Raw genomic sequence first — 27,872 nt, forward strand, 5'->3', positions numbered from 1 at the left:
GAACTTGGTTTTTTTTGCATTATTTGATGTCTGCAAGCAATGCATTTTTTTGTTATTTTGACCATTTCTCATTTTCAGAAAATGTATTGCTTGGAACTTCGGAGACATGTTATCAGTAGTTTATAGAATAAAAGAATAATTTACATTTTACTCACAAATATACCTATAAAGAGAAAAATCAGACAAACTAAGAATTTTGAAGTGGTCTTTTAATTTTTGCCAGAGCTCAGAGGCGTAGCTAGGGTTTTGGCTCGGGGGGTCGAAGCTTCTGAGTGTGCCCCTAACCAGGTAACCTTGATTACAACTCGGTGATGCGCCCTAATAGTGGAGGAGAACCTCAGCAGATGACCGCGCTGTTACTGAAGATAATCTCTACATAAGGACCAATATGGATATTACCGCCATATGGTCAGTGGTAGATACCAGTCCAACAGAACATATAAGAGATCACAGCACAGTTACAGATAATGACTTACCGCTGACGTTCTTTCTGATGGAGTTGTCACTTTCCCGTCTTTTCCATCTGGCCCAGACTGACATGACAACTTCTTCCAACCAGGACTCATCTGCAGAGAATACAACAAAGACACATTTCACTTCTCATATTCCAGCCCCATCACCATCTATTCCCAACCTGCACAAACTCCTCATCCTGCTGATATCCCAGGTCCGGTCCGGTCCTTAAGCTACAGCGCGGCACTCCTTAATCTACAGTGCAGTGTAACCTGCGGTTCACCGCTCCGTAACCTGCAGCACAGCGCATCATAATCTGCAGCTCTCTATGATCTCCAGTGCTCCATAATCTACAGTGTAGTGCTCTGTCATCTCCAGTGCAGCATAACCTACAGGGTAGGGCACCGTAACCTCCAGCGCAGGGCTTCGTAACCTCCGGAAATCTGTAACCTCCAGCGCAGGGATCCGTAACCTCCAGAGCAGGGCTCCATAACTTCCAGCAATCTGTAACCTCCAGCACACTGCTCTGTAACCTCCAGCGCAGGGCTTCATAACCTTCAGCGCAGGGCTCCATAACCTCCAGTGCAGGGCTGTATAACCTCCAGCGCAGGGCTCCGTAACCTCCAACACAGCGCTCCATGACTTCCAGCAATCTGTAACCTCCAGTGCAGGGATCCGTGACCTCCAGCAATCTGTATCCTCCAGCGCTCTCATTAAGAATGGAGCAGTGCCCGTGAAGGACCACCGCTCCATTCACACAGGGAGCCCTGGTGTTTGGGAATGGGGGGCAGTGATTTTACCCCAGGCATCAGGTAGTTATAAGTAAAAAAATATGGCTTTAGTTAGAAGGGGATAAAAGAAAAAAAAAAACGGTAAGAAATGCTGTCCACCACAGGAGCCTGAATGAAGCTTCAGAGGATTACAGAATCCCCCCTCCCCATCTGAAATCCCTAAACTTGCTCAGCAAGTCTGTCCTAATAATACTGGAGTTTCCAATAAAGTAACAATTGTGGTTTATTTTTTTCATAACTCTGCATTGTGCCATTCCTTTTTCATTTCTACTACACATTTACGAACCAGGTGAGAATAAGATTTCACAAGTCTAGTGCTGAGAAACTTGAATTATCTGCATTGAGCAAACCCCAGGAAAACACCTGATGAAGCGAAAACTCATCTGTGAGCTAAACCTTCACCTCCAGCATCAGGACCTGACCTCACAAATGCTATTTTAGCTGAATGGGGCACAAATTGCGAGAGAAACACCACAACTTGCAGAAGGGTGCCCAGCACACACGTAGGTCCTTCCTGAAGGAGCGGCTACTAGGAAGAACATGAATAGATTTCCTTTGGGAAGCCGCCGGCTTTGAGTCATGGGGACGTGCATGCAGTGGCTACAATCATCGTTCCGAGCAGTTCTCACTAAACTGTAGGTTGTCAGCGTGTGCCAGCATTTTGATTGGCATCTCGCTCCGCACAGATGCGCTGGAGCACATTTGTGTCAAAATTCACCACTTTTCAAGAACTGCAAATAATCAATCAGTAGAAAGTATCTGGTAACCCTAAACTCCGCCCACAGCGGAAAACTAAAAAAAAAGACGAAAACATTAAAAAACCTAGAAATATGAATATGACTACAACTAAAAAATGGCGCAAAACACTAAAAAGTAAACAAAAAACAAGCACTAATGCAATAATGAATCAGGCCCTGTGTGTTTGTCTTTTTGGGGGGTTATGTTTAGCATGTTGGTCGGGAAAAGCTCCAAAAGTATACGGTAAATGGGACACATCGGCATCAGTACTCCGTGAGCTATAAATGCGTCTACATAACGTACACATGATGACACGTAATAAATGGACGCCATACCGAGACCCCACCGAAAGGAATCGCTCCGTTTACTAGCACAATCTACTGACATGTAAGGGCCGACAGAGGTCATGTTATGCTTAAAAATCCGCATTTAAGAGCATGGAGCCGGAGGGGCCCCTGTAATGGAGACTCGTTACCCCAGTGTGTCATAACACATTATAATATTGTAGATTGTGCGACATCTTCTTCCAACCAAATTCAGGCAACATCTAAACACACAGGACGCCTAATATTCTACACACATAACATTGGGTCTATGATAATGTGTGCAAACTGTAAAGAACATGTATATAAAAAAATAAAGAAAGGTCTAGTGTACACGTTACCATGGTAACGTTATAGTGAAAAGATACTATGGTTACATTATATTGTAAACGTTACTATGGTAACACTCCATTGTAAACGTTGGTGCGGTAACGTTATGCTTATTGCACTTTTTCTATAGTTTGCACTACATAAACTACAAGTCACAGAATTCCCTGCATAGCAAAGGTAGAGCTGGCATGCTGGAACCTGTAGTTCCGCACAAGGAGCCGTGACCTGGTTGTGCTCGCTCCGTGCACACCTCGCTGAGGACAGGTTGTGTCCCCGGGAGCCGCCCTCCTTGTGCCGCCTGTTCCCTTCCGTGTCAGCAGCTCCTTCCTCCTCCTTCCTCCCGGAGCAGCTACCTGACAGGGAGTCATGGAGAGACTGCACTTCCAGGGGGCTGCGGGGGCCATAGATGACTACGTGCAGTACAGGAGGTGAGGCGCCTGCACTGTTCATTGAGGCTGACGGCGCTTGTTGCTAGGCGACGGGGAGGTTGTGGCGGCAGTGATGGGTCGGGACTCGGGAGGCCATGTGCCCGGAGGGGCAGAGCCTGGGATTGGGGTCTCAGTGTTATGATTGTTGGATACAAGATGTCCATGGGGTTTCCAGTTTCTGGATCGATCTCTCTAGGAGAATGGAGCTGGTGGCGCTGCCCCTTCAATGTGGGATCTGCGGGGTCCCAGGACCTTCACTGACCATACACTGATAGTCTTTCACTGGGATTTCCTATCGTAGGCAAACCCCTTTAAAGGGTATCCTGGTGGGATCGATGACAGTGGGATCCCCAGAGAGGGGCACCTTCATCCGTTAGATGATTAGGCAGAGGGCCCGCTACTCCGGTCAGTCTTTACGGCACCTCAGCAACGGGGTTTGTCTTCCACCGTCTGTCAAAGGTTGCATCTGTTTCCTTTATGATTTCCAGCTTTCTGTTCCCATGATGGAGATGATCTCCACTGTAGATCCGGATCCGATAAAACAGTTTATTATAATCAAAGCTGCAGCATCTGGTAAATAAGTGATACATCGCTGCAATCAGGGTCTCTGCCCCTACATCACGCCGGTCAGGAACAGGGGTAAATGGCCGGGTCTTGAAATGGTTAAATGGGTATTCTCAAGTTATTGAATTGCTTTATTGGTGTTATCCAGGAATAAATGATTTTTTTTTTAATTATAAGCTAACAAACAGGCAGCCAGTTACTAACTAGTTAGCAATCACCTGCCCATTCTACTGTATCTGCCGGTGGCTCAGAGCGGTCACTGACTGCACATGCTGGCAATTTAGTGCCTAAATGTCAACAAAACTGCTCTTCTGGGCTGCTGTGTCCTTGGGCTGTGACTGCTGAGGTCATGCTGACTGACAGCCGGCTTCCCACAGTTAGGCAGCGCTGAAGCCGGCTGTCAGTCAGCATGTTATCGGTGGTCACAACCCTTCAACAGAGGGGAAGAGAAGTTGCTGCCCTGTTGATGAGATGTCAGCGAAAGCTGCAGAATTGCTGGCAGGAGGGCTGTGTGCCGGCAGAGATCTGCGCTGGACAGAACAGGTAGGTAGTTAGTAGCTGTCTGTTATTTCTTGGTCCCACAGTAAAAAATAATATAGCCTTGGATAAACCCTTTAACTAGTTAGACAACATAAAAATAAGCAAGTTTGCAATTGACTTGTTTTTTTCTATCCACTATCATTCTCTTGTAATTATAGCTTTTATCTTTCATAGTGCACAGCTGGTTCCCGTAACTCTGAACTTTTCAATAAACAATTTGAGAATATCCCTTCCCTTTAACTCTGTGTGCTTAAAGGTGTAGAAAACACTTTTGCCCTGCTCTCTGTCCTACTGATACTTTTGCAGCTGCAATTTTGACAAATCAAAATTTAAGTGAATCTCCATTTTTAAACACCTTGTGAATTTTAGGTGCAAAATTGTATTAATATACAGTATCTTTATAGAGCCAAAGCTTTGTTTTTCTCATAAAAAAACCCAAACAAACATAATCTTAATCCCATAGAGGGAGCTCATTGCATATAGTTATTATCCAGTGTATAGTGCAATATTTAAGCATTAGTTTGGAAGAATCGGAGTTCTCTTCGCCGTCTTAATGACATAGATTGTAGTCCACCATACACTGGCCATCATCTGATTTATCGTTTTAAACCATCTTTTAATTAGAATTGTTGGCGAAGATGATGGAGGTAAAATGTTTACTCCAGAAGAATATGAAGCGTACAAGAAAACCGTTCTGCCAATGAGAGCCCAAAATCGACTGTTCGTCAGCTGGAGATCACCAACAGGAATTGACTGCAAGCTTGTGGGCCCCGAGACTCCCTGCTTCTGCACGCACAGGTACTAATACACTGATCATATTTATCCCTCCTCCCCATGGCATGGCCGGTGAATGTGCGTCCAGATCTGCACTTCAAAAAAGTCACCATCTGCAGACCTTCTCTTCATAGTCGTTTGCTAGATCTGGTGCTAATGAACCAAGCTGGCAGACAGCCGCGAGCCACACATCATGGACCCACGAGCCACACGTCATGGACCCACCACACATTGGAGAACCCCGCTTTAAAGAATGCAGACACCTTGAGCAGAAAGACACTAGGTGGTACATGGGGAATCTATAAGGAAATTCAGCATTACATGATGCCCATTTAAGATAATGGACGAATATATACATGTTTCATTCCAGAATTGGAGATGCTCTTGAAGGGGTTGGTCGAGGTTTATCACGAAAGTTTGCAGTTACTCTTCGTGACTACAGACTTGTGAATCCTCGCAGATCGTGCTGTCAGGATTCTCTGGTGTCAACTGCGAGACCGGGAGGGTATGTGACCACAAGTATATTATGTACATACTTCCAGCCACATTCTGACTAGACGTGCACGACCTCATTCAATTCACTTGTACTGTGCGAGGCCGTGCACGTCTAGTCAGAATGTGACGGGAAGTATGCACATCGCTTACTTGTGGCCACATGGCCGCTCAGTCTCAACACCGGCATCAGAGAATTCTCATATCGCACATAGAGTAGCTGCACATCTCTTTAAGGAAGATTGTTAAGATCTGTAGTTTAAGAACTGTGACAGGGTCAAAAGTGACAAGTTTTTTCTCTTATTGTATTCCCATTGTTCTCCTGATTATTCCACTTTTTTTCCCAGAGATTTGGGCATTTTTACTTTTAGGCTGGGGTCACACTTGCGAGTGCAATCTGAGAAACTCACATCCATACCCAGCACTGCCGCCAGCACTCGGGACCGGAGTGTGCGACTGCCTGTATTTCTATGCACCTGAACGCTCCGGTCTGAACTGCCGGCGGTATTGGGTATTGAGGCGCGAGTTTCTGGCATTGCACTCACAAGTGTGACCCCGGCCTTATAGTCTTTACAAGAGGGCGGTACTCACAGGATAATAATGCATAGAAGCCTAAAGTCACACCCCAAAGAATCCTTTGGGCAACTCCCCCTTGGTAAAGATCATAAAAATTAGCTCTAAATAAATAGGCCCATATATCTGGAACCATATGGTGGATTCTGAAAGAGTAAAACGTGAAATACTCAGAGGATCACCTCTACTAGATAAGAGTTGGAACCACAACAGGAGGAAAAAAAGGAGGAAAGAAATCTCCACAATTCTGGAAAAAACACCACAGAAAAAGAAGCCAAGGTGCTTACCTGTCTAGTCCTCAAGTCAAATGCACTCTCATGGTGCAGAGGGCCCAAGTAAAAATGGCGACTACACAGGTGCGGTAATACCAAATGAGACAACCAGCCTACAATCAGGGATTGGCCGCTTGGCACACCAGTGCAAACAGATAATCTGCAGCAGTGTTCACACAGAGTATGCACAGCATCTGGGTTATAGCCTATTAGTAACGCACTGTGGCGGGCTGCCCAGTGCTAGCTGCACTGCGCCCTGTGTGAACAGAGGTCACAACTTACAAAGCCATCAGGGCCCAACTGCACCTCAAAAAGTAAAAATAAAAGTGCACAAAAACATATCAAAATATGTAAGGTATTAGCTAATATTATGGCCACAATACGTAAGCTGGCAACCCACGTCACGGGTCCTCACACTTGCCAGTCCTACTCTAACAGCAAAAACAACACCAGGAGGAAAAAAGCTCCACTATTCTAGAGAAAACGGATAAGAGTTGGAGTAGGGCCTGCCATCCGTTATGTCCTTCTGCTCTTATGTGGCATACGGAGCGGAGTTGTCTAGAACACAATTCACACTGGTGGTCTTTCAGCATACACAGTCTCACTACGGTCACATGAATGTATTTCTGGTCTGTACGCACTGAGGACTCTGGCCCACAAAGGGCTAAATCCAGAATGGACCTCCCAGCAATTTCTAGTCTCATCAGATTCCGATATCAGACTATTGCATGTAAATGTAGGAAGCTTCAAAAAACACCGGAAAATGAACTTAGGGACCCAATGTTGTGTGGCTGTAAAAATGTGATTAAACTCCCGATTTACTTTCTTTAGGTATAAACAGCATAAGACAGACTTTAAGGAGCTTCCGAAGGATCGTCCCATTCTGTTGCCGTGTAAAGTTAGTAAATGCCCATGCAAGTCCTACCACTACGCCCCTCTGAATGGCTCACAACCCATCCGCTGCCGATGTAAGCACTTCGCCGATGACCACAGTGTTACAGGATCCTACAACTGCACCAAATGTAAGAGCGATTCCCTTCATTACGTCACAATGATCACAACTATTTGCAAGTTCTGCTTCTATGCTGGCAAGGTTTTGCTTCATCTTTTTTTTTACGATGCTGGTATTGCCGATGCAAGTGTCAATGACCATACTGGATTTACATCTGCAGAAATTATTAGACAGAAAATCATGGCTGAAACCAGTCTAATAAGTCCAGGATCTGTTCAGATTATCATATTCTCCTTTGAGTAGGTTGTGCCTCTTTATCAACATTCTGCCAGCACTACAAGAGCTGGAACTTCCTTTCCCCTCACTTTCCTGACTCAAACTAAAGCCCACCTTTCTGTTATGGTTGAATATAGTTGAAAGGACGCTGGGAACAGAGAGACCAGGAGCTGCTCTCAATACAAAGAACCTTCTCGGAGTCTCTGCTGCTAGAGTTTATGCTCGACTTTTTTTAAGGGAGAAGTGGACATTAAGTCTAAGTTCATATGCAGTGTTTTTGCATAGTTTTTTATATGCAAATTAAATGCTATTTGCAGTACCAGAAAAAGCTATGACATTTTACAAATCTAATGCTCACCCTTTTATTTTTCCTGACCGAATTTGGTAACTGCAGCATTTTTTAAATGCACCATGTCAATTCTTTCAGCATTTTTGCAGCATTTTTTAACTCATATAAAACCATAAGAACGTGAAAAAATGCCTCAAAAACACAACAAACATTTTTGCATTGTTTTTGATTTCTATTTGCTGAATAAAACTAACTTTATTAAAAACATACTGTAGACAAAGCACATACAGTGGCTTGCTAAAGTATTCCCCCCCCCCCTTTGGCATTTTGTTGTGTTTTGTTGCTTCACAGCATGGAATTTTAATTTTTTTGTGGGCTTGCATCAGCTCATGTAAAGAACATGCCTACAACTGTGAACATTTGCTTTTCGTTTTTTTTGTGAAGCAAACAACAAAATAAGTGAAAACGTCAGTGTGCATAACTATTTACCCCCTAAAGTCAGTACTTTGTAGAGCCTCCTTTTGCGGCAGTTACAGCTGAAAGACGTTTTGGAAAGGTTTCTATGAGCTTTCCACATCTTGCCATTGGGATTTTTGCCCATTCCTCAAGGCAAAACTGCTCCAGCTCCTTCAAGTAAGATGGTTTCCTCTGGTGTACAGTAATCTTCAAATCTGACCACAGATTCTCAGTTGGATTAAGGTCTGGGCTTTGACAAGGCCACTCCAAAAGATTTACACGTTTCCCCTTAAACCACTCGAGTGTTGCTTTAGCAGTATGCTTTGGGTCATTGTCTTGTTGGAAGGGGAACCTTCGTCCCAGTCTCAAATCACTGACAGACTGAAGCAGGTTTTGCTCAAGAATATCTCTGTATTTCGCATCATCCATCTTCCCCTTGACTAAGACCATTTTCCCTGTCCCTGCTGCCGAAAAACATTCCTTCAGCATGATCATCGCACATATTTCAATATACCAAATACAATATACCACATATATCCTGAATTCAAGAGTCGGCCCTAAACTTTATGATCTAAAGCAACTTTATGACCCCTTTGACCATAACCCGGGAATACTGTAACCTTCTAACCGGGAACCATTAACTGCCATGACCTATCTCTCATCACTGCACCAGACGGTAGGCCTGGAACATTCTACCAGGGTCCTCATATATTATTAAATCTCTTCATTGCTTTTCTCTTTCTATATACCGCCTTTTCCAACCATATGTTATTGTCATGGATCCCCCTCTGTGCTGTCACTAATTTGTCACGTACCCGCTCTCAGCACGTCCCTGGGGGTTGTGCCTGCAAGGGTAAATGTATCTCCCCTCTCTCAGTCCAGCATTCAACCTCTGTCCTATGCTGTAATGGAACATAAATCACACACCAACCCAGGCCACACACCCGCTCATACACGCTGCCACCACTCACCGAATACACGGTCGATGAGTCCCGGAAATTACTAATGCTTACAGTAAAGAAAAAGGTATAAAAATATGATAATAAAAAGACATACAAATATGCAAAACAGTTATAAAATTAAGGGAGAAACTTACAGAAATATCGAACTTTGCAGTCTGGTACTCTGTCCCTGAGGGAGGGCGAAATATAGAATGGAACACATCAGCTCTCCAGGCTGCCCCCACATGTGAACACGATTCTATGTATACAGGCCTAATTTATAGCTTTACTCTGGAGGTCAGATTTCTAGACCAGCCCCTCAGGTTAATATCATAATTGCTTGTTTTTGATTGGACTGCGGCCTCTCCCCCAATGAATATATTATTTGCTCTGAGATTCCCTGTGTAAAAGTTCTCACAAATAGATGGTGTCAGGCTGTAATTGACATCTCTCTTCAAACAGTTAGGAGGTGTCAAATGTTTCCCTTTTTTCTTTATTCCCAGCACGACCCCCTGGCGAGAGTGGAGACAGTAGTCTGCCTATTCAAGATATATATGCTGTGACCTTTGTGAGGCCTGTAGTTTCAGGACAGATGTTCAATTACTGCTAGTTACACATATAACCCTAGACATATGTCACTACACACATATAGATATATACATATTTCACCACAGTTATCATTTATTCTATTTATTAATTCATTGATTGATGGAGGCTGAGCATCCAACCAATGCAATGCAATTAGTCTGCAAGCTTGGTATAGTATTCGATAATGATAATCCAATAGCTAACGGGGATTCAAAATCCATTGACTCTCCCAGATACCCCAACACACATATCTTGGGGTCCGCCTGAAGTCACACCCAAAATACCCTTTGTATTAGAGCCAAGGTATTTGTGCAATATCAGCCCAAACACCTATATTCCCAAAACATGTGCATTATATGTGTGTCCTCCACCCCACATCTAGGTCATACCACATTCGAGCAAACTCTAAAAAGGAAGCATCTTCCTCCTCCAAGATGGTGCCGCCTGAGCAGTAGCAGCTATCGGAGATAACCTAGAGCTGCTACTGCGCAGGCGCGGGCGGCGCCATCTTGGAGGAGGAATTTTTTTTTCCAGCAAGATAGCGGCGCATGCGCAGTAGCAGACATCGGATCACCTATATGCACCGATAGCTGCTACTGCGCAGGCACTGCAGAAGGGCCACTTCCCTGCAGAAGGGGTTTTTTTCTTCAGTATGTACAGATATTCATTGTGCAAACTAGGGGGCAGGTCAGTGAGTGAGCAGTGACCTGTCAGCAGTCTGCATTATGAATACCTAATCAGAGCACCACATAAAGACCCACACTCCAGGCCGCCCAAGGGCAAGAGCAAATTAACTCAAAACTGAAAATAAAGATTAAACAGCAACCACAAGATGGATTTCATCAACCAAGGAACCATTCAGTACAACGGTGCCGACCTGACACTGTGTGTAGGTTACTGTGCACATTCCTGCTGACAGGTTCCCTTTAAGTGTACCATTTTCTAGTAAATTTGGCAACATTTGTATTCCGCTTAGCACCCATCCGTCAAACCACTTACATTTGCCAAACTCTGACAACTTATGATTATTCCATAACGGAGTGAATTTGGAACAACCGGTAATCCCCAGCAATCTCCTACCCATCCCACACCTTTTACATTAGTGCCAAAGTTGATTTATCTCCATCTAGGCAGCCTTCACACCCCCCCCCCCCCCCCCTATAAAATGTGAATAGGTGAAAAGCATTTCTTATCTTGCAAGACAAGGCTTCTAGCCTTAAGGCCCCGTCTCACTAAGCGATTTACCAACGATCACGACCAGCGATACGACCTGGCCGTGATCGTTGGTAAGTCGCTGTGTGGTCGCTGGGGAGCTGTCACACAGACAGCTCTCTCCAGCGACCAACGATCAGGGGAACGACTTCGGCATCGTTGAAACTGTCTTCAACGATGCCGAAGTCCCCCTGCAGCACCCGGGTAACCAGGGTAAACATCGGGTTACTAAGCGCAGGGCCGCGCTTAGTAACCCGATGTTTACCCTGGTTACCAAAAAAAACAAACACTACATACTCGCCTTTCGGTGTCCAGGTCCCTTGCCGTCTGCTTCCTGCTCTGACTGAGCCGCCGTACACTGAGAGCAGAGCGCAGCGGTGACGTCACTGCTGTGCTCTCACTTCTCACTGTACGGCGGCACTCAGTGAGAGCAGGAAGCAGACGGCAAGGGACCTGGACACCGAAAGGCGAGTATGTACTGTTTTTTTTTTTTTACATTTACGCTGGTAACCAGGGTAAACATCGGGTTACTAAGCGCGGCCCTGCGCTTAGTAACCCGATGTTTACCCTGGTTACCAGTGAAGACATCGCTGGATCGGTGTCACACACACCGATTCAGCGATGTCAGCGGGGCCTCAACGACCAAAAAAAGGTCCAGGCCATTCCGACACGACCAGCGATCTCGCAGCAGGGGCCTGATCGCTGGTACGTGTCACACATAGCGAGATCGCTATGGAGGTCGCTGTTGCGTCACAAAACTAGTGACTCAGCAGCGATATCGCTAGCGATCTCGCTATGTGAGACGGGGCCTTAACCCATAGAATCCCTTGTTTCCCAGCAATGAAAATGCTGCATCTGCGAAGCTATAAAGTACAGATGCTTCTCACAAAATTAGAATATCATCTAAAAGTTAATTTATTTCAATTCTTCAGTACAAAAAGTGAAACTCATATATTATATAAAGTCATTACAAACAGTGATCTATTTCAAGTGTTTATTTCTGTTAATGTTGATGATTATGGCTTACAGCTACTGAAAACCCAAAAGTCATTATCTCAGTAAATTAGAATACTTTATAACACCAGCTTGAAAATTATTTTAAAATCCGAAATGTTGGCCTACTGAAATATATGTTAAGTAAATGCACTCAATACATGGTCGGGGCTCCTTTTGCATCAATTACTACATCAATGCGACGTGGCATGGAAGCGATCAGTCTGTGGCACTGCTGAGATATTATGGAAGCCCAGGTTGCTTTGATAGCAGCCTTCAGCTCGACTGCATTGTTGGGTCTGGTGTCCCTCATCTTCCTCTTGACAATACTCCATAGATTCTCTATGGGGTTAAGGTCAGGTGTTATGATCCCAGTGGCAGAGGATCCGAAAACCTGACCTGCTAAGTGCTAAACAATAGACCAGCTCTGGGGTGGTGGTAACTGGACTGACCGCATACCTGATCCTAACCACAAACAACTATAGGCAGCCGTGGAACGTGCCTAAAATCCTAGACGTCTCGTCACGGCCTGAGAAACTGACTACTCCTAGAGAGAAAGCAAGACCTCCCTTGCCTCAGTGGAAATGATCCCCAAAGATATAGAAAGGCCCCCCACAGATAATAACGGTGAGTTAAGGGGAAAATACAAACACAGAGATGAATCAGATTTAGCAAAGGAGGCCCGCTAATACTAGATAGCAGAAAATAGAAAGGGATCTATGCGGTCAGTAAAAAACCCTCTAAAAATCCACTCAGAGAATGCGCGAGCCCCTCACACCAGCTAACGGTGTGAGGGGAGCAAGTCTGAACCCCAGAGCTACCAGCAAGCAGGAAATCACATGTTAGAAAGCTGGATTAAACTCATCATACACAAAGCACATATTGATAACAGATGAGAGAACAAAACTGAAAAGCAAAACTTAGCTTGTCTTGGAAAGACTGAGACCAAACGTAGCCAGATGAAATCAGAATAGGTCTGAACACATTGACAGCAGGCAACAAGTGAAGTTGCAGCTGAGCTAAATAGAAAACCTCACTGGTGGATAACGAGACCGCTGATCCTGCCTCAAACCCGCAGGAAGATAAACAAAACCACCAGAGGGAGCCCAAAGACAACACTCACACAGTACCAGTTGTGACCACAAGAGGGAGCCCACTAACAGATTTCACAACAGTACCCCCCCCTTGAGGAGGGGTCACCGAACCCTCATCAAAACCCCCAGGGCGATCAGGATGAGCTACATGGAAGGCACGAACCAGATCGGCCGCATGAACATCAGAGGCGACAACCCAGGAATTATCTTCCTGACCATAGCCCTTCCACTTAACCAAATACTGAAGCCTCCGTCTTGAAATACGAGAATCCAAGATCTTCTCCACCACGTATTCCAATTCTCCCTCAACCAGCACCGGGGCAGGAGGCTCAACAGAAGGAACCACAGGCACCACATACCTTCGCAACAATGACCTATGGAACACATTATGAATGGCAAACGATACTGGGAGGTCCAAACGAAATGACACAGGGTTAATAACTTCCAAAATCTTATAAGGACCGATGAACCGAGGCTTGAACTTAGGAGAAGAAACCTTAATCGGGACAAAACGAGAAGACAACCACACCAAATCCCCAACACAAAGTCGGGGACCCACACAGCGACGGCGGTTGGCAAAGCGCTGAGCCTTCTCTTGTGACAACTTCAAGTTGTCCACCACATGGTTCCAAATCCGCTGCAACCTATCCACCACAGAATCCACCCCAGGGCAGTCAGAAGACTCTACCTGACCCGAGGAAAAACGAGGATGAAAACCAGAATTACAAAAAAAAGGCGAAACCAAAGTAGCAGAACTAGCCCGATTGTTAAGGGCAAACTCGGCCAATGGCAAAAAGGTCACCCAATCATCCTGATCAGCAGAAACAAAACATCTCAAATAGGTCTCCAAGGTCTGATTAGTTCGCTCAGTTTGGCCATTCGTCTGAGGATGGAAGGCTGACGAAAAAGACAAATCAATGCCCATCTTAGCACAAAAGGTCCGCCAAAACCTGGACACAAACTGGGATCCTCTGTCAGACACAATGTTCTCAGGAATCCCGTGCAAACGAACCACATTCTGAAAAAACAGCGGAACCAAATCAGAAGATGAAGGCAACTTAGGCAAGGGCACCAAATGGACCATTTTAGAGAAACGATCACAAACAACCCAGATGACAGTCATTCTCTGAGAGACAGGAAGGTCCGAAATAAAATCCATGGAAATGTGCGTCCAAGGCCTCTTCAGAATAGGCAAGGGCAAAAGCAACCCACTGGCACGAGAACAGCAAGGCTTAGCCCGAGCACAAACCCCACAGGACTGCACAAAGGAACGCACATCCCGCGACAAAGAAGGCCACCAAAAGGACCTGGCCACCAACTCTCTGGTACCAAAAATTCCAGGATGACCTGCCAAGACTGAGGAATGAACCTCGGAGATAACTCTGCCGGTCCATCTATCTGGGACAAACAGTCTCCCTGGTGGGCACCGGTCAGGTCTGTCTGCCTGAAATTTCTGCAGCACACGTCATAAATCTGGGGAAATAGCAGACACAATCACCCCCTCTCTGAGAATACCAGCCGGCTCAGAATCTCCAGGGGAGTCAGGCACAAAACTCCTAGAAAGAGCATCAGCCTTCACATTCTTCGAACCAGGCAGGTACGAGACCACAAAATTGAAGCGAGAGAAAAACAACGACCAGCGAGCCTGTCTAGGATTCAGGCGCTTGGCAGACTCAAGATAATCAGATTCTTGTGATCAGTCAGGACCACCACACGATGCTTAGCTCCCTCGAGCCAATGTCTCCATTCCTCAAATGCCCACTTCATTGCCAACAACTCCCGATTACCAACATCATAATTCCGCTCGGCAGGCGAAAACTTTCTTGAAAAGAAAGCACATGGCCTCATCACAGAGCCATCAGAGCTTCTCTGCGACAAAACAGCTCCTGCTCCAATCTCCGAAGCATCCACCTCGACCTGGAAAGGAAGAGAGACATCTGGCTGACACAAGACAGGAGCAGAAGAAAACCGGCGCTTCAGCTCCTGAAAAGCCTCCACAGCAGCAGGAGACCAATTAGTCACATCAGAACCCTTCTTGGTCAAATCCGTCAAAGGCTTAACAACACCAGAAAAATTGGCGATGAAGCGACGGTAAAAATTAGCAAAACCCAAGAACTTCTGAAGACTCTTAACAGATGTAGGCCGAGTCCAGTCATGAATAGCCTTGACCTTATCTGGGTCCATCTCAATAGCAGAAGGAGAAAAAATGAAACCCAAAAAAGAAACCTTCTGGACTCCAAAAAGACATTTTGAACCCTTCACAAATAAGGCATTAGCCCGCAGGACCTGAAATACCATCCTGACATGCTTCACATGGGACTCCCAATCATCAGAAAAGACCAAAATATCATCCAGATACACAATCATGAATTTATCCAGATATTCACGGAAGATGTCATGCATGAATGATTGAAACACAGAAGGAGCATTAGAGAGTCCAAAAGGCATCACCAAGTACTCAAAATGGCCTTCGGGCGTATTAAATGCAGTTTTCCATTCATCGCCCTGCTTGATACGCACAAGGTTATACGCACCACGAAGATCTATCTTGGTGAACCAACTAGAACCCCTAATCCGGGCAAACAAATCAGATAACAAAGGCAAAGGATACTGAAATTTGACCGTGATTTTATTTAGAAGGCGATAATCAATACAAGGTCTCAGCGAACCATCCTTCTTAGCCACAAAAAAGAACCCCGCACCAAGAGGAGAAGAGGACGGGCGAATAAGTCCCTTCTCAAGAGACTCCTTTATATAACTCCGCATGGCAGCATGCTCTGGCACAGACAAATTAAAAAGTCGTCCCTTAGGGAACTTACTACCAGGAATCAAATTTATAGCACAATCACAATCCCTATGAGGAGGTAGGGAACTGAGTTTGGGCTCATCAAATACATCCTGGTAGTCTGACAAAAACGCAGGGACTTCAGAAGGAGTGGAAGAAGCAATTGACACCAAAGGAGCATCATCATGAATACCCTGGCAACCCCAACTTAACACAGACATTGCTTTCCAATCCAGTACTGGATTATGAGTCTGTAACCATGGCAGACCCAAAACTACAACATCATGCAGATTATGCAACACAAGAAAGCGAATCACCTCCTGATGCACAGGAGTCATGCACATGGTCACCTGAGTCCAGTACTGAGGTTTATTCGTAGCCAATGGTGTAGCATCAATTCCCCTCAGTGGAATAGGGAATTTTAATGGCTCCAAGACAAAACCACAGTGCTTGGCAAATGACAAATCCATTAGACTCAGGGCAGCACCTGAGTCCACAAAAGCCCTAACCGGGTAGGAAGACAGGGAACAAATCAAGGTAACAGACAAAATGAACTTAGACTGTAAAGTACCGATGGTGACAGATTTATCGATCTTTTTTGTGCGTTTAGAGCATGCTGAGATAACATGAGTAGAGTCACCACAGTAAAAACACAACCCATTCTGACGTCTATAATTTTGCCGTTCATTTCTGGTCAGAATTCTATCACATTGCATAGACTCAGGTCTTTGCCCAGAAAACACCGCCAAATGGTGCGCTGGTTTGCGCTCCCGCAAACGCCGATCAATCCGAACGGCCAACGTCATGGAATCATTCAGACTAACAGGCGTGGGGAACCCCACCATGACATCTTTAATGGCTTCAGAAAGACCTTTTCTGAAATTTGCAGCCAGAGCACACTCATTCCATTGAGTAAGCACCGACCACTTACGAAATTTCTGACAATACACCTCTACTTCATCTTGACCCTAAGAGAGAGCCAACAAAGCCTTTTCTGCCTGGTTCTCAAGATTAGGTTCCTCATAGAGCATTCCAAGCGCCAGAAAAAACGCATCCACATTAAGCAATGCAGGATCTCCTGGCGCCAGTGCAAAGGCCCAATCCTGAGGGTCGCCACGCAAGAAGGTAATAACAATTTTAACCTGCTGAGCGGAATCACCAGAGGAACGAGGTTTCAAAGAGAGAAACAACTTACAATTGTTCTTAAAATTCAGAAACTTAGATCTATCTCCAGAAAATAATTCAGGAATAGGTATTTTCGGCTCTGACATAGGACTGTGAACAACAAAATCCTGAATACTTTGTACCCTTGCAGCAAGATGATCAACACTAGAAGTCAAACTTTGAATATCCATGTCTGCAGCTGAACTCAAAGCCATACAAAGATTAAGGGGAGGAGAGAAGCTAGACAAGCTAGACACACTGCAGCAGAGGAGGAGGAAAAAAAAACAAAACTCCAGACTTCTCTTTATCCCGCTTCTGCAATGCATTAACACTTGGCCTGCTGTACTGTTAATGATCCCAGTGGCAGAGGATCCGAAAACCTGACCTGCTAAGTACTAAACAATAGACCAGCTCTGGGGTGGTGGTAACTGGACTGACCGCATACCTGATCCTAACCACAAACAACTATAGGCAGCCGTGGAACGTGCCTAAAATCCTAGACGTCTCGTCACGGCCTGAGAAACTGACTACTCCTAGAGAGAAAGCAAGACCTCCCTTGCCTCAGTGGAAATGATCCCCAAAGATATAGAAAGGCCCCCCACAGATAATAACGGTGAGTTAAGGGGAAAATACAAACACAGAGATGAATCAGATTTAGCAAAGGAGGCCCGCTAATACTAGATAGCAGAAAATAGAAAGGGATCTATGCGGTCAGTAAAAAACCCTCTAAAAATCCACTCAGAGAATGCGCGAGCCCCTCACACCAGCTAACGGTGTGAGGGGAGCAAGTCTGAACCCCAGAGCTACCAGCAAGCAGGAAATCACATGTTAGAAAGCTGGATTAAACTCATCATACACAAAGCACATATTGATAACAGATGAGAGAACAAAACTGAAAAGCAAAACTTAGCTTGTCTTGGAAAGACTGAGACCAAACGTAGCCAGATGAAATCAGAATAGGTCTGAACACATTGACAGCAGGCAACAAGTGAAGTTGCAGCTGAGCTAAATAGAAAACCTCACTGGTGGATAACGAGACAGCTGATCCTGCCTCAAACCCGCAGGAAGATAAACAAAACCACCAGAGGAAGCCCAAAGACAACACTCACACAGTACCAGTTGTGACCACAAGAGGGAGCCCACTAACAGATTTCACTACAGTCAGGCGAGTTTGCAGGCCGTTCAAGTACAGTGATACTGTTGTTTTTAAACCAGATATTGGTACTTTTGGCAGTGTGAACAAGTGCCAAGTCCTGCTGGGGAATTAAATTTCCATCTCCAAAAAGCTCGTCAGCAGAGGGAAGCATGAAGTGCTCTAAAATTTCCTGGTAGACGGCTGCGCTGACTTTGGTCTTGATAAAACACAGTGGACCTACACCAGCAGATGACATGGCTCCCCAAACCATCAATGATTGTGGAAACTTCACACTAGACCTGAAGCAGCTTGGATTTGGCCTCTCCACTCTTCCTCCAGACTCTGGGACCTTGATTTCCAAATGAAATATAAAATTTACTTTCATCTGAAAACAACACCTTGGACCACTGAGCAACAGTCCAGTTCTTTTTCTCCTTGGCCCAGGTAAGACGCATCTGGCTTCTGGTTGTCTATTGGTCATGAGTGGCTTGACACAAGGTTTGCGACACTTGTAGCCCATGTCCTGGATACGTCTGTGTGTGGTGGCTCGTAAAGCAATGACTCCAGCAGCTGTCCACTCTTTGTGAATCATTTTTGAATGGTCTTTTCTTAACAATCCTTTCAAGGCTGCGGTTATCCCGGTTGCTTATGCACCTTTTTCTACTACACTTTTTCCTTCCACTCAACTTTCCATTAATATGCTTGGATACAGCACTCTGGGAACAGCCAGCTTCTTTAGCAATGACCTTTTGTGGCTTACCCTCCTTGTGGAGTGTGTCAATGACTGCGTTCTGGACATCTGTCAAGTCAGCAGTCTTCCCCATGATTGTGGAGCCTACTAAAACAGACTAAGGGATCTTTTTAAATGCTTAGGAAGCCTTTGACAGGTGTTTTTTGCAGGTGTTTTTTGTTAATTATTCTAATTTACAGAGATAGTGGCTTTTGGGTTTTCATTGGCTGTAAGCCATAATCATCAACATTAACACAAATAAACACTTGGAATAGGTCACTGTTTTTAATGACTCTATATAATATGAGTTTTACTTTTTGTATTGAAGAACTGAAATAAATTAACTTTTTGATGGTATTCTAATTTAGTGAAAAGCACTTGTATTTCCACTGATCTGGTATCGCCAACCCTCCCCCTGTTTTCTCTCTCTGGAGTGTTAGTAACTTAATCCTTGCATTACGCTTACACCTAATTAGTTCTCGAAACAATGTTTGCACTTTACGAAATATGGGAAGAGGAATTCAGCATGAGGAATTGTTTAGCAAATATAACAATCTTGGCATAAGTAAAGGCCCCGTCTCACATAGCGAGATCGCTAGCGAGATCGCTGCTGAGTCACAAGTTTTGTGACGCAACAGCGACCTCCATAGCGATCTCGCTATGTGTGACACGTACCAGCGATCAGGCCCCTGCTGCGAGATCGCTGGTCGTGTCGGAATGGCCTGGACCTTTTTTTGGTCGTTGAGGCCCCGCTGACATCGCTGAATCGGTGTGTGTGACACCGATCCAGCGATGTCTTCACTGGTAACCAGGGTAAACATCGGGTTACTAAGCGCAGGGCCGCGCTTAGTAACCCGATGTTTACCCTGGTTACCAAAAAAAACAAACAGTACATACTCGCCTTTCGGTGTCCAGGTCCCTTGCCGTCTGCTTCCTGCTCTGACTGAGTCTCGCCGTACACTGAGAGCAGAGCGCAGCGGTGACGTCACTGCTGTGCTCTCACTTCTCACTGTACGGCCGGCAGTCAGTGAGAGCAGGAAGCAGACGGCAAGGGACCTGGACACCGAAAGGCGAGTATGTACTGTTTGTTTTTTTTGGTAACCAGGGTAAACATCGGGTTACTAAGCGCGGCCCTGCGCTTAGTAACCCGATGTTTACCCTGGTTACCCGGGTGCTGCAGGGGGACTTCGGCATCGTTGAAGACAGTTTCAACGATGCCGAAGTCGTTCCCCTGATCGTTGGTCGCTGGAGAGCGGTCTGTGTGACAGCTCCCCAGCGACCACACAGCGACTTACCAACGATCACGGCCAGGTCGTATCGCTGGTCGTGATCGTTGGTAAATCGCTTAGTGAGACGGGGCCTTAAGTATAATTTTTATGAGGTTACATCTACCTATTAATCAATAGGTAAATTAGTTAATTGTCAAGCCTGACCAGAGACCAAATTACCCCACCCTTTTACTATAAGATAAGCTTGATCCCTGCACACCTTCATAGATTTCTATTCATGGTTGGGCACTTGACATTTCTTTGATTTGCTTCTTTCATCTTTTCGCACAGGCTCGAACTGCTCAGGCTTCCATAGTTCTTTCACGTGCGGATGTTCTCAGCCAGCGTACGCTCACGACACAGTTGTGGAGACTAAGGAAGAAAGACAAGCTCTAGGAAAACCTGTTGGACACGACGTCCCTTACGCTGCAATGGGAGGACTGACTGGCTTCAGCTCTCTTGCTGATGGGTATATGAGGCTAGATGAAAGTGGTATCGGTATGTAGCTGCATTCATTATGTGGCCATTTTGGATCAGTACGCTTTGTGGTAGAAGTGATCTACAAGTTCTAACAACATTCAGTATATTCTGATTATACATTAGTTTTACAGTATAATTTAGTTTTGTATTGGAAATATGAACCCTTCCTGATCACCATCTTTTGGCGTTGCTTCATTAACGCCCCTGTTTTGCAATTCAGTAAACACAGCCGGGGACCCTGAGGAGAAGACAGAAGATGTTATCTCTTGCCTATTACAGAGCAATCATTGTGTGCTATGTGGTAAATGAAAGCATTGGCAAAGCCGAGGCTTCTATTGCTCCTGCCACGTGGTCATCAGTTCTCTCCGACATAGCAGGGGGGAAGACTTACCTGTAACTGGGGCTCCTTTGGATGCCACAGTTACAGAAAACAACTAAGTAATAAAAAAAAGGTAATATTCCTCTGAGATCTTTTATAACCTCTCCGAAACATAGAATGTAACAAATATAATTCAATACAAAGCATAAAATAAAAATATCAATAAAAAAAATTATAAAAAAAAAATTAATACAAATTTAGAAGATAAAGCACACCTCAAAAAGTGTTTATTTTCTAAAAAAAAAAATCATTTTTGTTCCAAATATATTTCATAAAACAAAAACCACACACCTGTTGGGTACTCACGCAACTGAAATAATCTGAAGAATTTGTTCAACAGGTTAATTATTGTGAAACTTGAACAGGTTACATAAAACAAAAACTGTATAAATTACATTGTAATTTATATGTGACAGTGGTGAAAAATGACACTGACACCCTTAGCCTTGAGTCAGCACCTCTAGCTGACCAGAGTTTGGGCACAGTGCGCCTGATAGGCACGGACTGGAAAATCACCTATTATATCTAGTTATCTCAATTTCAGGTCTCTAAAAGTAATCAGTGACCTTCATAGGGATGTATTAAAACAGAGTATATAAAATCAGATGCAAAAAAAACCAACATTTAATAATCATAAAAGTAGTAAAACAAAAAGTACTCAAATTTCACAACTACCGCCAAATAATTTCAGGACATAACTATTACTAAACATTAAAATTAAAGGGAACCTGTCACCCCGTTTTTTCGGTATGAGATAAAAATACTGTTAAATAGGGCCTGAGCTGTGCATTACAATAGTGTAGTTTGTGGACCCCGATTCCCCACCTATGCTGCCGAAATACGTTACCAAAGTAGTAGTTTTCGCCTGTCAATCAGGCTGGTCAGGTCGGATGGGCGTGGTGTCTTCCCCCAGATCTTGCGTAGTTTTCCGTTGGTGGCGTAGTGGTGTGCGCATGTCCAAGGTCCCGAATCCTGCACAGGGGTGTGAAAATAGCAGCGATGTCCGTTATTCCATTGGTGGTCGGTGGGCGCGGCCATCTTGCTTTGGCCGCGCGTGCGCAGAAGCGGCGCTCTGCTGGCCGCGGGCATCCGCGCGTGCGCAGAAGGCTAGCGCGGCGGCAATTTTCGTGAAGCAGAGTTCGCATCTCGGCTTCACGAAAATGGCCGCCGCGATAGCCATCTGCGCACGCGCGGATGCCCGCGGCCATTTTCCTGAAGCCGCGGCAGCAGAGCGCCGCTTCTGCGCACGCGCGGCCAAAGCAAGATGGCCGCGCCCACCGATCACCAATGGAATAACGGACATCGCTGCTATTTTAACACCCCTGTGCAGGATTCGGGACCTTGGACATGCGCACACCACTACGCCACCAACGGAAAACTACGCAAGATCTGGGGGAAGACACCACGCCCATCCGACCTGACCAGCCTGATTGACAGGCGAAAACTACTACTTTGGTAACGTATTTCGGCAGCATAGGTGGGGAATCGGGGTCCACAAACTACACTATTGTAATGCACAGCTCAGGCCCTATTTAACAGTATTTTTATCTCATACCGAAAAAACGGGGTGACAGGTTCCCTTTAAGTAAACGTAATTGTAAGGCACTTAGATGCTACGGGAGTCAAGTTCACTCAGATTCAGACGTTTAAAGTCCAGAAGAAGAAACACATTGGCAGAGAAAAGCAAGGTTAGGAGGTCATATTATATCAGAGATTATTATTACGTGTTCGGCTGTAATGTGTCTCAGAGGCCATTTCTAAGAAAACCCTCTTATTTCTACGAAATATCAACAAACTTTGCATTTTTCATTCATAAAACGAGCAAAATAAACAATTGTGATGAAAATAAAAACAGAGTATGAACATTCAATAGTGAGACCCTTCAGGCGCAATGAGCCTTAGAGGCCACACCTGCTCTCTACAAGGGCGGCGGTAAGACTGCGTAGCACCTAAAGATAGGAAGGTACTGGGAGGTGCGAGATCCCCAGCCGCCTTGGAGATGAGGTAGAAACTAATGTGTGAGCTGTGCCTGTCAGGCTTATTGTGCCTGACGCCAGATTAAAACCATTCTGCAATAAATATTAATATTCTGTATATTGTGTAATAATACATAATTTACCTCCAGACAAAGGAAAAGGATGCTGGTCCAGTGATCTGGAGAACATATCTGTTGTCATTTACACCACTTCTGTGGCATACATTATGATGAATTTGGTGCCCCCGCTCTGCCCATATTTCAAAATCTTGGGAGAGGTGGCATTTACGATTTGCGCACACAATTTGCAGGATTTCAAACAGTTTTATGGCAGAATTCTGGAAAAACCTGATTGATGAAGCAGGGCCAGAGTTCTAAGAAAAGGTGCTCCAGACTTATCTCATGGGACTACCAGTATTAAAGTAACAGACAAGTCAGAAGAGATGATTGTTCCTCTTTAAAGAACATGATATCACTTTCTAAAAAAATTTTTATTCTACAGATGTACACAAAGAAGCCACATGTTCTAATAATAATTGCACTGTCTTTTTTGGGGACATTTATAATACCGGCTTAATTGCCCCTTGTTCTTTCTTATGTCCAATATTATTACTGTAGCCTCCTTGAGAATTTATTGCTCCTGTATTGTCTCATCTTCGTTTTTTACATTGACAACCTCTACTTCAACGTAGGCTGTGAGGTACCATTAGCGTCAGTCTCACTTCTCCAATGTCAAAAGGATCAGGGATTGTAGTTCAACATGTCTGACTCCTCTTTTCATCTCATGACAGAGTAAAGAGGACCCATGGTATGAAGTGAATCTATTCACAGGTCCGAGTCCAACGACCTTGTCGACTATCTGTGGTCGGCGCTGTACAGCAACCCTGGAAAGTGCCTCTTACCTGAAGGGCATCCACAACTCTCCTAGTGGGATGTCACATGTGCGTTCATAAGGCTCCTGTACAGCGGCCACAGATTACTGACATGGACGATGGATGGTGTCCTGCAAATCAAATCTAGTCCTCCAAGATAGTCAGGCAGTCAGTCCCATTGAAATGATCAGGTGCAACGGAATTTGCTTAAATCTGCGTATGTGATAATTTTATCAGGACCCACTGACATCTCTGCAGAGAATGCAGACAAGTGTTTTCTACACGGAGTTGTCAATAAGGAACAAGCATGTGATAGTTAACAGTGTCTCAGATCCTTTTTCACGCCGACCGTATTTCTGGTTTTAATGGGTTAAGTAGGCAAGCATTATTTTTTCATAAAGAATATGTATCATATTCACCAAAATCATATTGAATTTACTTTTTTAGGGGCTCCCAGTAAGAGTTTCTTGGAAGCTCCCGACGATGGTGGATCCCATCCATTTCTAAGAGCATATGGCCCGCCATCATCCAACGTTAAAGGTAGTGAATTCTGAAGTTAAAATGTGTCAAATGAAAAGCCATTCCTTAAATAAAACTTAATTTTTCCTTTATGTTAATGATATCAGATAAATCCCTTCCCACACACATACCTAAATATATATATATATATAACAATGGCTTTATGATGCTGTAAGGGATCTGTTGTAGGACAGATCCAAAACGTATTGAAGAATAATGGGAGCTGTCAGAGTTTTGTCAAGATAGGCGTTATATTCCGGGGAAGAGGGGAAGACTAACCCCGAATTCTTCACTATTCTTGCAGTCAAAAGTGACTAAACCCCCGGTGGAGGCTTTCAGCACCTGTGTGATCAAAGCCTTAATGATCAGCACCATATGTTCATGCTGTTCTGTTGCCTTCCCTTTACCATTACTTGTTTCTAACCCTAGACAGTCTGCATTTTGTAAGACTGCTACTAAAATATGTTCTATTGCCAGAATATTCCAATATGGAGACATTCACAATCTTCACCACTAAAAAAGGAAGTTATTAATGCAGCCCCCTAAAAAAAAAGTTGCGTATCATAAATACTGCTAATCCTGGCTAAGCAGTGAGCCACACACTATATTCCCCTCACTTTTCTAAATGGTGAATAATACAAATATCATTAAATTCCTATGACTAATACATGTAATGCACGACTGATACAACAACGTTGTGAATTAAAATGCACCTACGGTGTTCCTTTTATCCTCTCTAGTACTTGGTCTCCCAATAGATCTGGCGGCTGAGCATTCACCGTTTGCTTGTACACTTTTTGTATAAAATGGGATGAACATTTTTACTTCTGTTTAGAACTTCCTGAAGGAAATAATCAGACATCCAGTCTGAAAACATCAGAAGAACAGGACATGGCATATTTTGAGAGGCGGTATCAAGAAAGGGTATGTAACTCCTTACTCTGGTACAGTACTGGTAACATAGCACTAGGCTTAGAATTAATGTAGGAGGCATAAAGTCATTAGAAGGAGAAAAATGGTTGTTGTTCTGGTTTGATCATGAAAGAACATGTGGCTGAACCTATTGTTATTTCTAAAGTGATTTTCCCAACTTCTACTATGGCTAGGATATCCTGTAACATTAAAGGGAATCTGTCACCTCATATTTCGTATATAAACTGCGGCCACCGCCTTCAGGGGCTTATCTCCAGCATTCTGTAATGCTGTAGATAAGCCCCCGATGTAACCTGAAAGAAAAGACAAGTTAGATTATACTCACCCAGGGGCAGTCCTGGTTCGGTACGATCTGATGGGCATCGCAATCCGGGTCCGGCGCCTCCCATCTTCATTCCATGACGTCCTCTTCTTTGCTTCCTGCCGCGGCTCCTGCGCAGGCGTACTTTATCTGCCCTGTTGAGGGCAGCGCAAAGTACTGCAGTGCTCAGGCGCTGGGAAAGGTAAGAGAGGCCCGGGACCTGCGCACTGCAGTATTTTACGCTGCCCTCAACAGGGCAGACAAAGCCCTGCAGGAAGCAAAGAAGAGGACGTTATCGTATGAAGATGGGAGGCGCCGGACCCGGATTGCGATGCCCATCAGATCGGACCGAACCGGGACCGCCCCTGGGTGAGTATAATCTAACTTGTTTTTCTTATCTCTCAGGTTACATCGGGGGCTTATCTACAGCATTTCTGAATGCTGTAGATAAGCCCCTGATGGCGGTGGTCGCAGTTTATATACGAAAAATGAGGTGATAGATTCCCTTTAATATCAATGTGGCACCTAATTAACCGTGGTACGTCTTTAGATTATCCCCTATATTTATACAGTCTCCAATACAGAAGGTAACCATTTGTTTTTCAGGGTTGAATTCTTTAAAAAAATAAAAAAACAGTACGTACAATAGAGGGGTATGCATCTCAATGCAGCCCTATGATTGACCCTGCACTACAATAATACCACCATGCATGTCAGCCCTTCGTAATTGTGAGCTAATATTTTTTGTAGATAAGTACATGTCACCATGACATTAAATTTTCCATTACCTCATGACAATGGGACAAGTGAAGGGATGCCATATATTGGCCGTTACGCACGCCAACCTTAATGGAGGCATCATTGAAGTACGATGTGCCGAATTCATTAAGATGCAAAAAAAAAAAGAGAAACATGGAGCGCACATGAGAAGAATCTGTTGGTTAAAAAGACTTTAACAGCTAGGGAAAGCCAAAGGGCCACTATCCTCCTGGGGTTATGCACCCCTGCATAACCGCGGTGAACACGCAGAGGTGCGGGAGACAAAACGCCATGCTGACCCACTCTTCCTGCTGTTGTCACTGGATAAGACCACGTGACCGCGAGGAGGCGTTGCTGGAGTCGCGCAGGTCCTTAGGCCGAGGAAAAGAGAATTGCTGCGCCCAGAGCTGCTCTTGCCACGTATCCTCAAAGAGGGATATCAAATAGGAAAACAAAGGATAACGCGGTCTTTAGGAGCACTGAGGCAAAAAGGGTAAATAGTTAAAATTAAAAGGCACAAACCTTTATTAAAAATATATTGCACTCCACAACGCGTTTCGATAGCAGCACACTATCTTCCTCAGGTGGATACCAAATTCATTGAGTCACACGCCACTTAATGAATTTGTTGAAGCCTCTTTGTGGTGTGCCCCTCACTAGAAATGTTGTTCCACTGGAGTAGCATTTCTAGCGTAAGAAACGACATCAGTTTTAATGATCTGCAGTGCGGACGTAGCCACACTCTGTCTTGCCCGTTTTGGCAGAGCTCGATGAATCTGGTGTGAAAACACCAGTAGTCTCATTTCATTGCTCATCTCCGCATGGCACAGACATTTAGTGACTTTCAGAGTGTTTTACGCAAGAAAACGTACACATTTTCCAGAATCAGCTCCATTGTGTTGTGTGATTAATGTGAATTTTATTTTAACACTCTCCACCTATGAAACATTGCAGAGTTCACCCCTTAATGGCAAATGTTATTTCTGGGCCAATTCTTCCCTGCAGCTTGTGGACGACGTGATAAAGTCTCATCCAATACTAACATTTAATACGCCTAAGATATTTCCCATCCTATTACTGATTGATATTCATGGGTTCAGGAGCGTTCTTTTGAGCATTTCATGTTTTAGTTGCAGAAAGAAAGAGAACAGAAAAGACTTCCAAAGGATCCGAAACACTCCAGAAATCAGCGGCCCTAAGGATGGGCAGATGTCGGCAGGACTTTATTTTTTTTGTATCAGTTTGATTTTAAAGATTATTTTAATGTATTTTAGAAATTAGAATTCATATATAGTTTACTTTTAACGGACATTGTCTCAGTGTAAGATGAAGATTTTTCCTGTATTGATCTAACATTTTTATAGACCACTGTCACATGATACAGAAATAAAAGTGACAAACCTGAGCCGTATCTGTATTCATCATGTGGTCATACCAAATAAAAATCCACAATATTTAGCGTGGACATACCTGTAATATCTTATAGGAGCTGC

The 27,872-nt window shown here is 44.5% G+C and overlaps 1 protein-coding gene across 2 annotated transcripts; it reads left to right on the top strand.

Annotated features, from left to right (window-relative positions):
* The first annotated feature begins 2,852 nt into the window (after window positions 1-2,852).
* On the top strand, window positions 2,853-27,784 carry FAM221A (family with sequence similarity 221 member A). Of its 2 annotated transcripts, none has more exons than XM_077268761.1 (7): window positions 2,853-3,063; window positions 4,792-4,965; window positions 7,110-7,300; window positions 20,453-20,659; window positions 24,315-24,407; window positions 25,222-25,310; window positions 27,510-27,784. In XM_077268761.1, exons 1-7 carry the CDS (start codon window positions 3,002-3,004, stop codon window positions 27,576-27,578), a joined length of 885 nt encoding a protein of 294 aa, XP_077124876.1. In that variant the 5' UTR covers window positions 2,853-3,001; the 3' UTR covers window positions 27,579-27,784. The 2 variants fall into 2 exon arrangements, with proteins under 2 accessions (XP_077124876.1, XP_077124874.1); XM_077268759.1 differs by having other exon boundaries at window positions 3,052-4,170.
* Window positions 27,785-27,872: the final 88 nt, after the last annotated feature.

The sequence above is a fragment of the Ranitomeya variabilis genome, chromosome 6 (genome assembly GCF_051348905.1).
Source record: "Ranitomeya variabilis isolate aRanVar5 chromosome 6, aRanVar5.hap1, whole genome shotgun sequence".
In the NCBI taxonomy this organism is placed as follows: domain Eukaryota; kingdom Metazoa; phylum Chordata; class Amphibia; order Anura; family Dendrobatidae; genus Ranitomeya; species Ranitomeya variabilis.

Excerpts from the sequence above, each read along its gene's own strand:
- FAM221A (XM_077268759.1), top strand. The coding sequence starts at position 4,037 with ATGTTATCGGTGGTCACAACCCTTCAACAGAGGGGAAGAGAAGTTGCT. Across the intron at positions 4,966-7,109 it reads CCCTGCTTCTGCACGCACAG|GTATAAACAGCATAAGACAG; the intron begins GTACTAATACAC and ends TACTTTCTTTAG. Across the intron at positions 25,311-27,509 it reads AGAGGCGGTATCAAGAAAGG|TTGCAGAAAGAAAGAGAACA; the intron begins GTATGTAACTCC and ends TTCATGTTTTAG.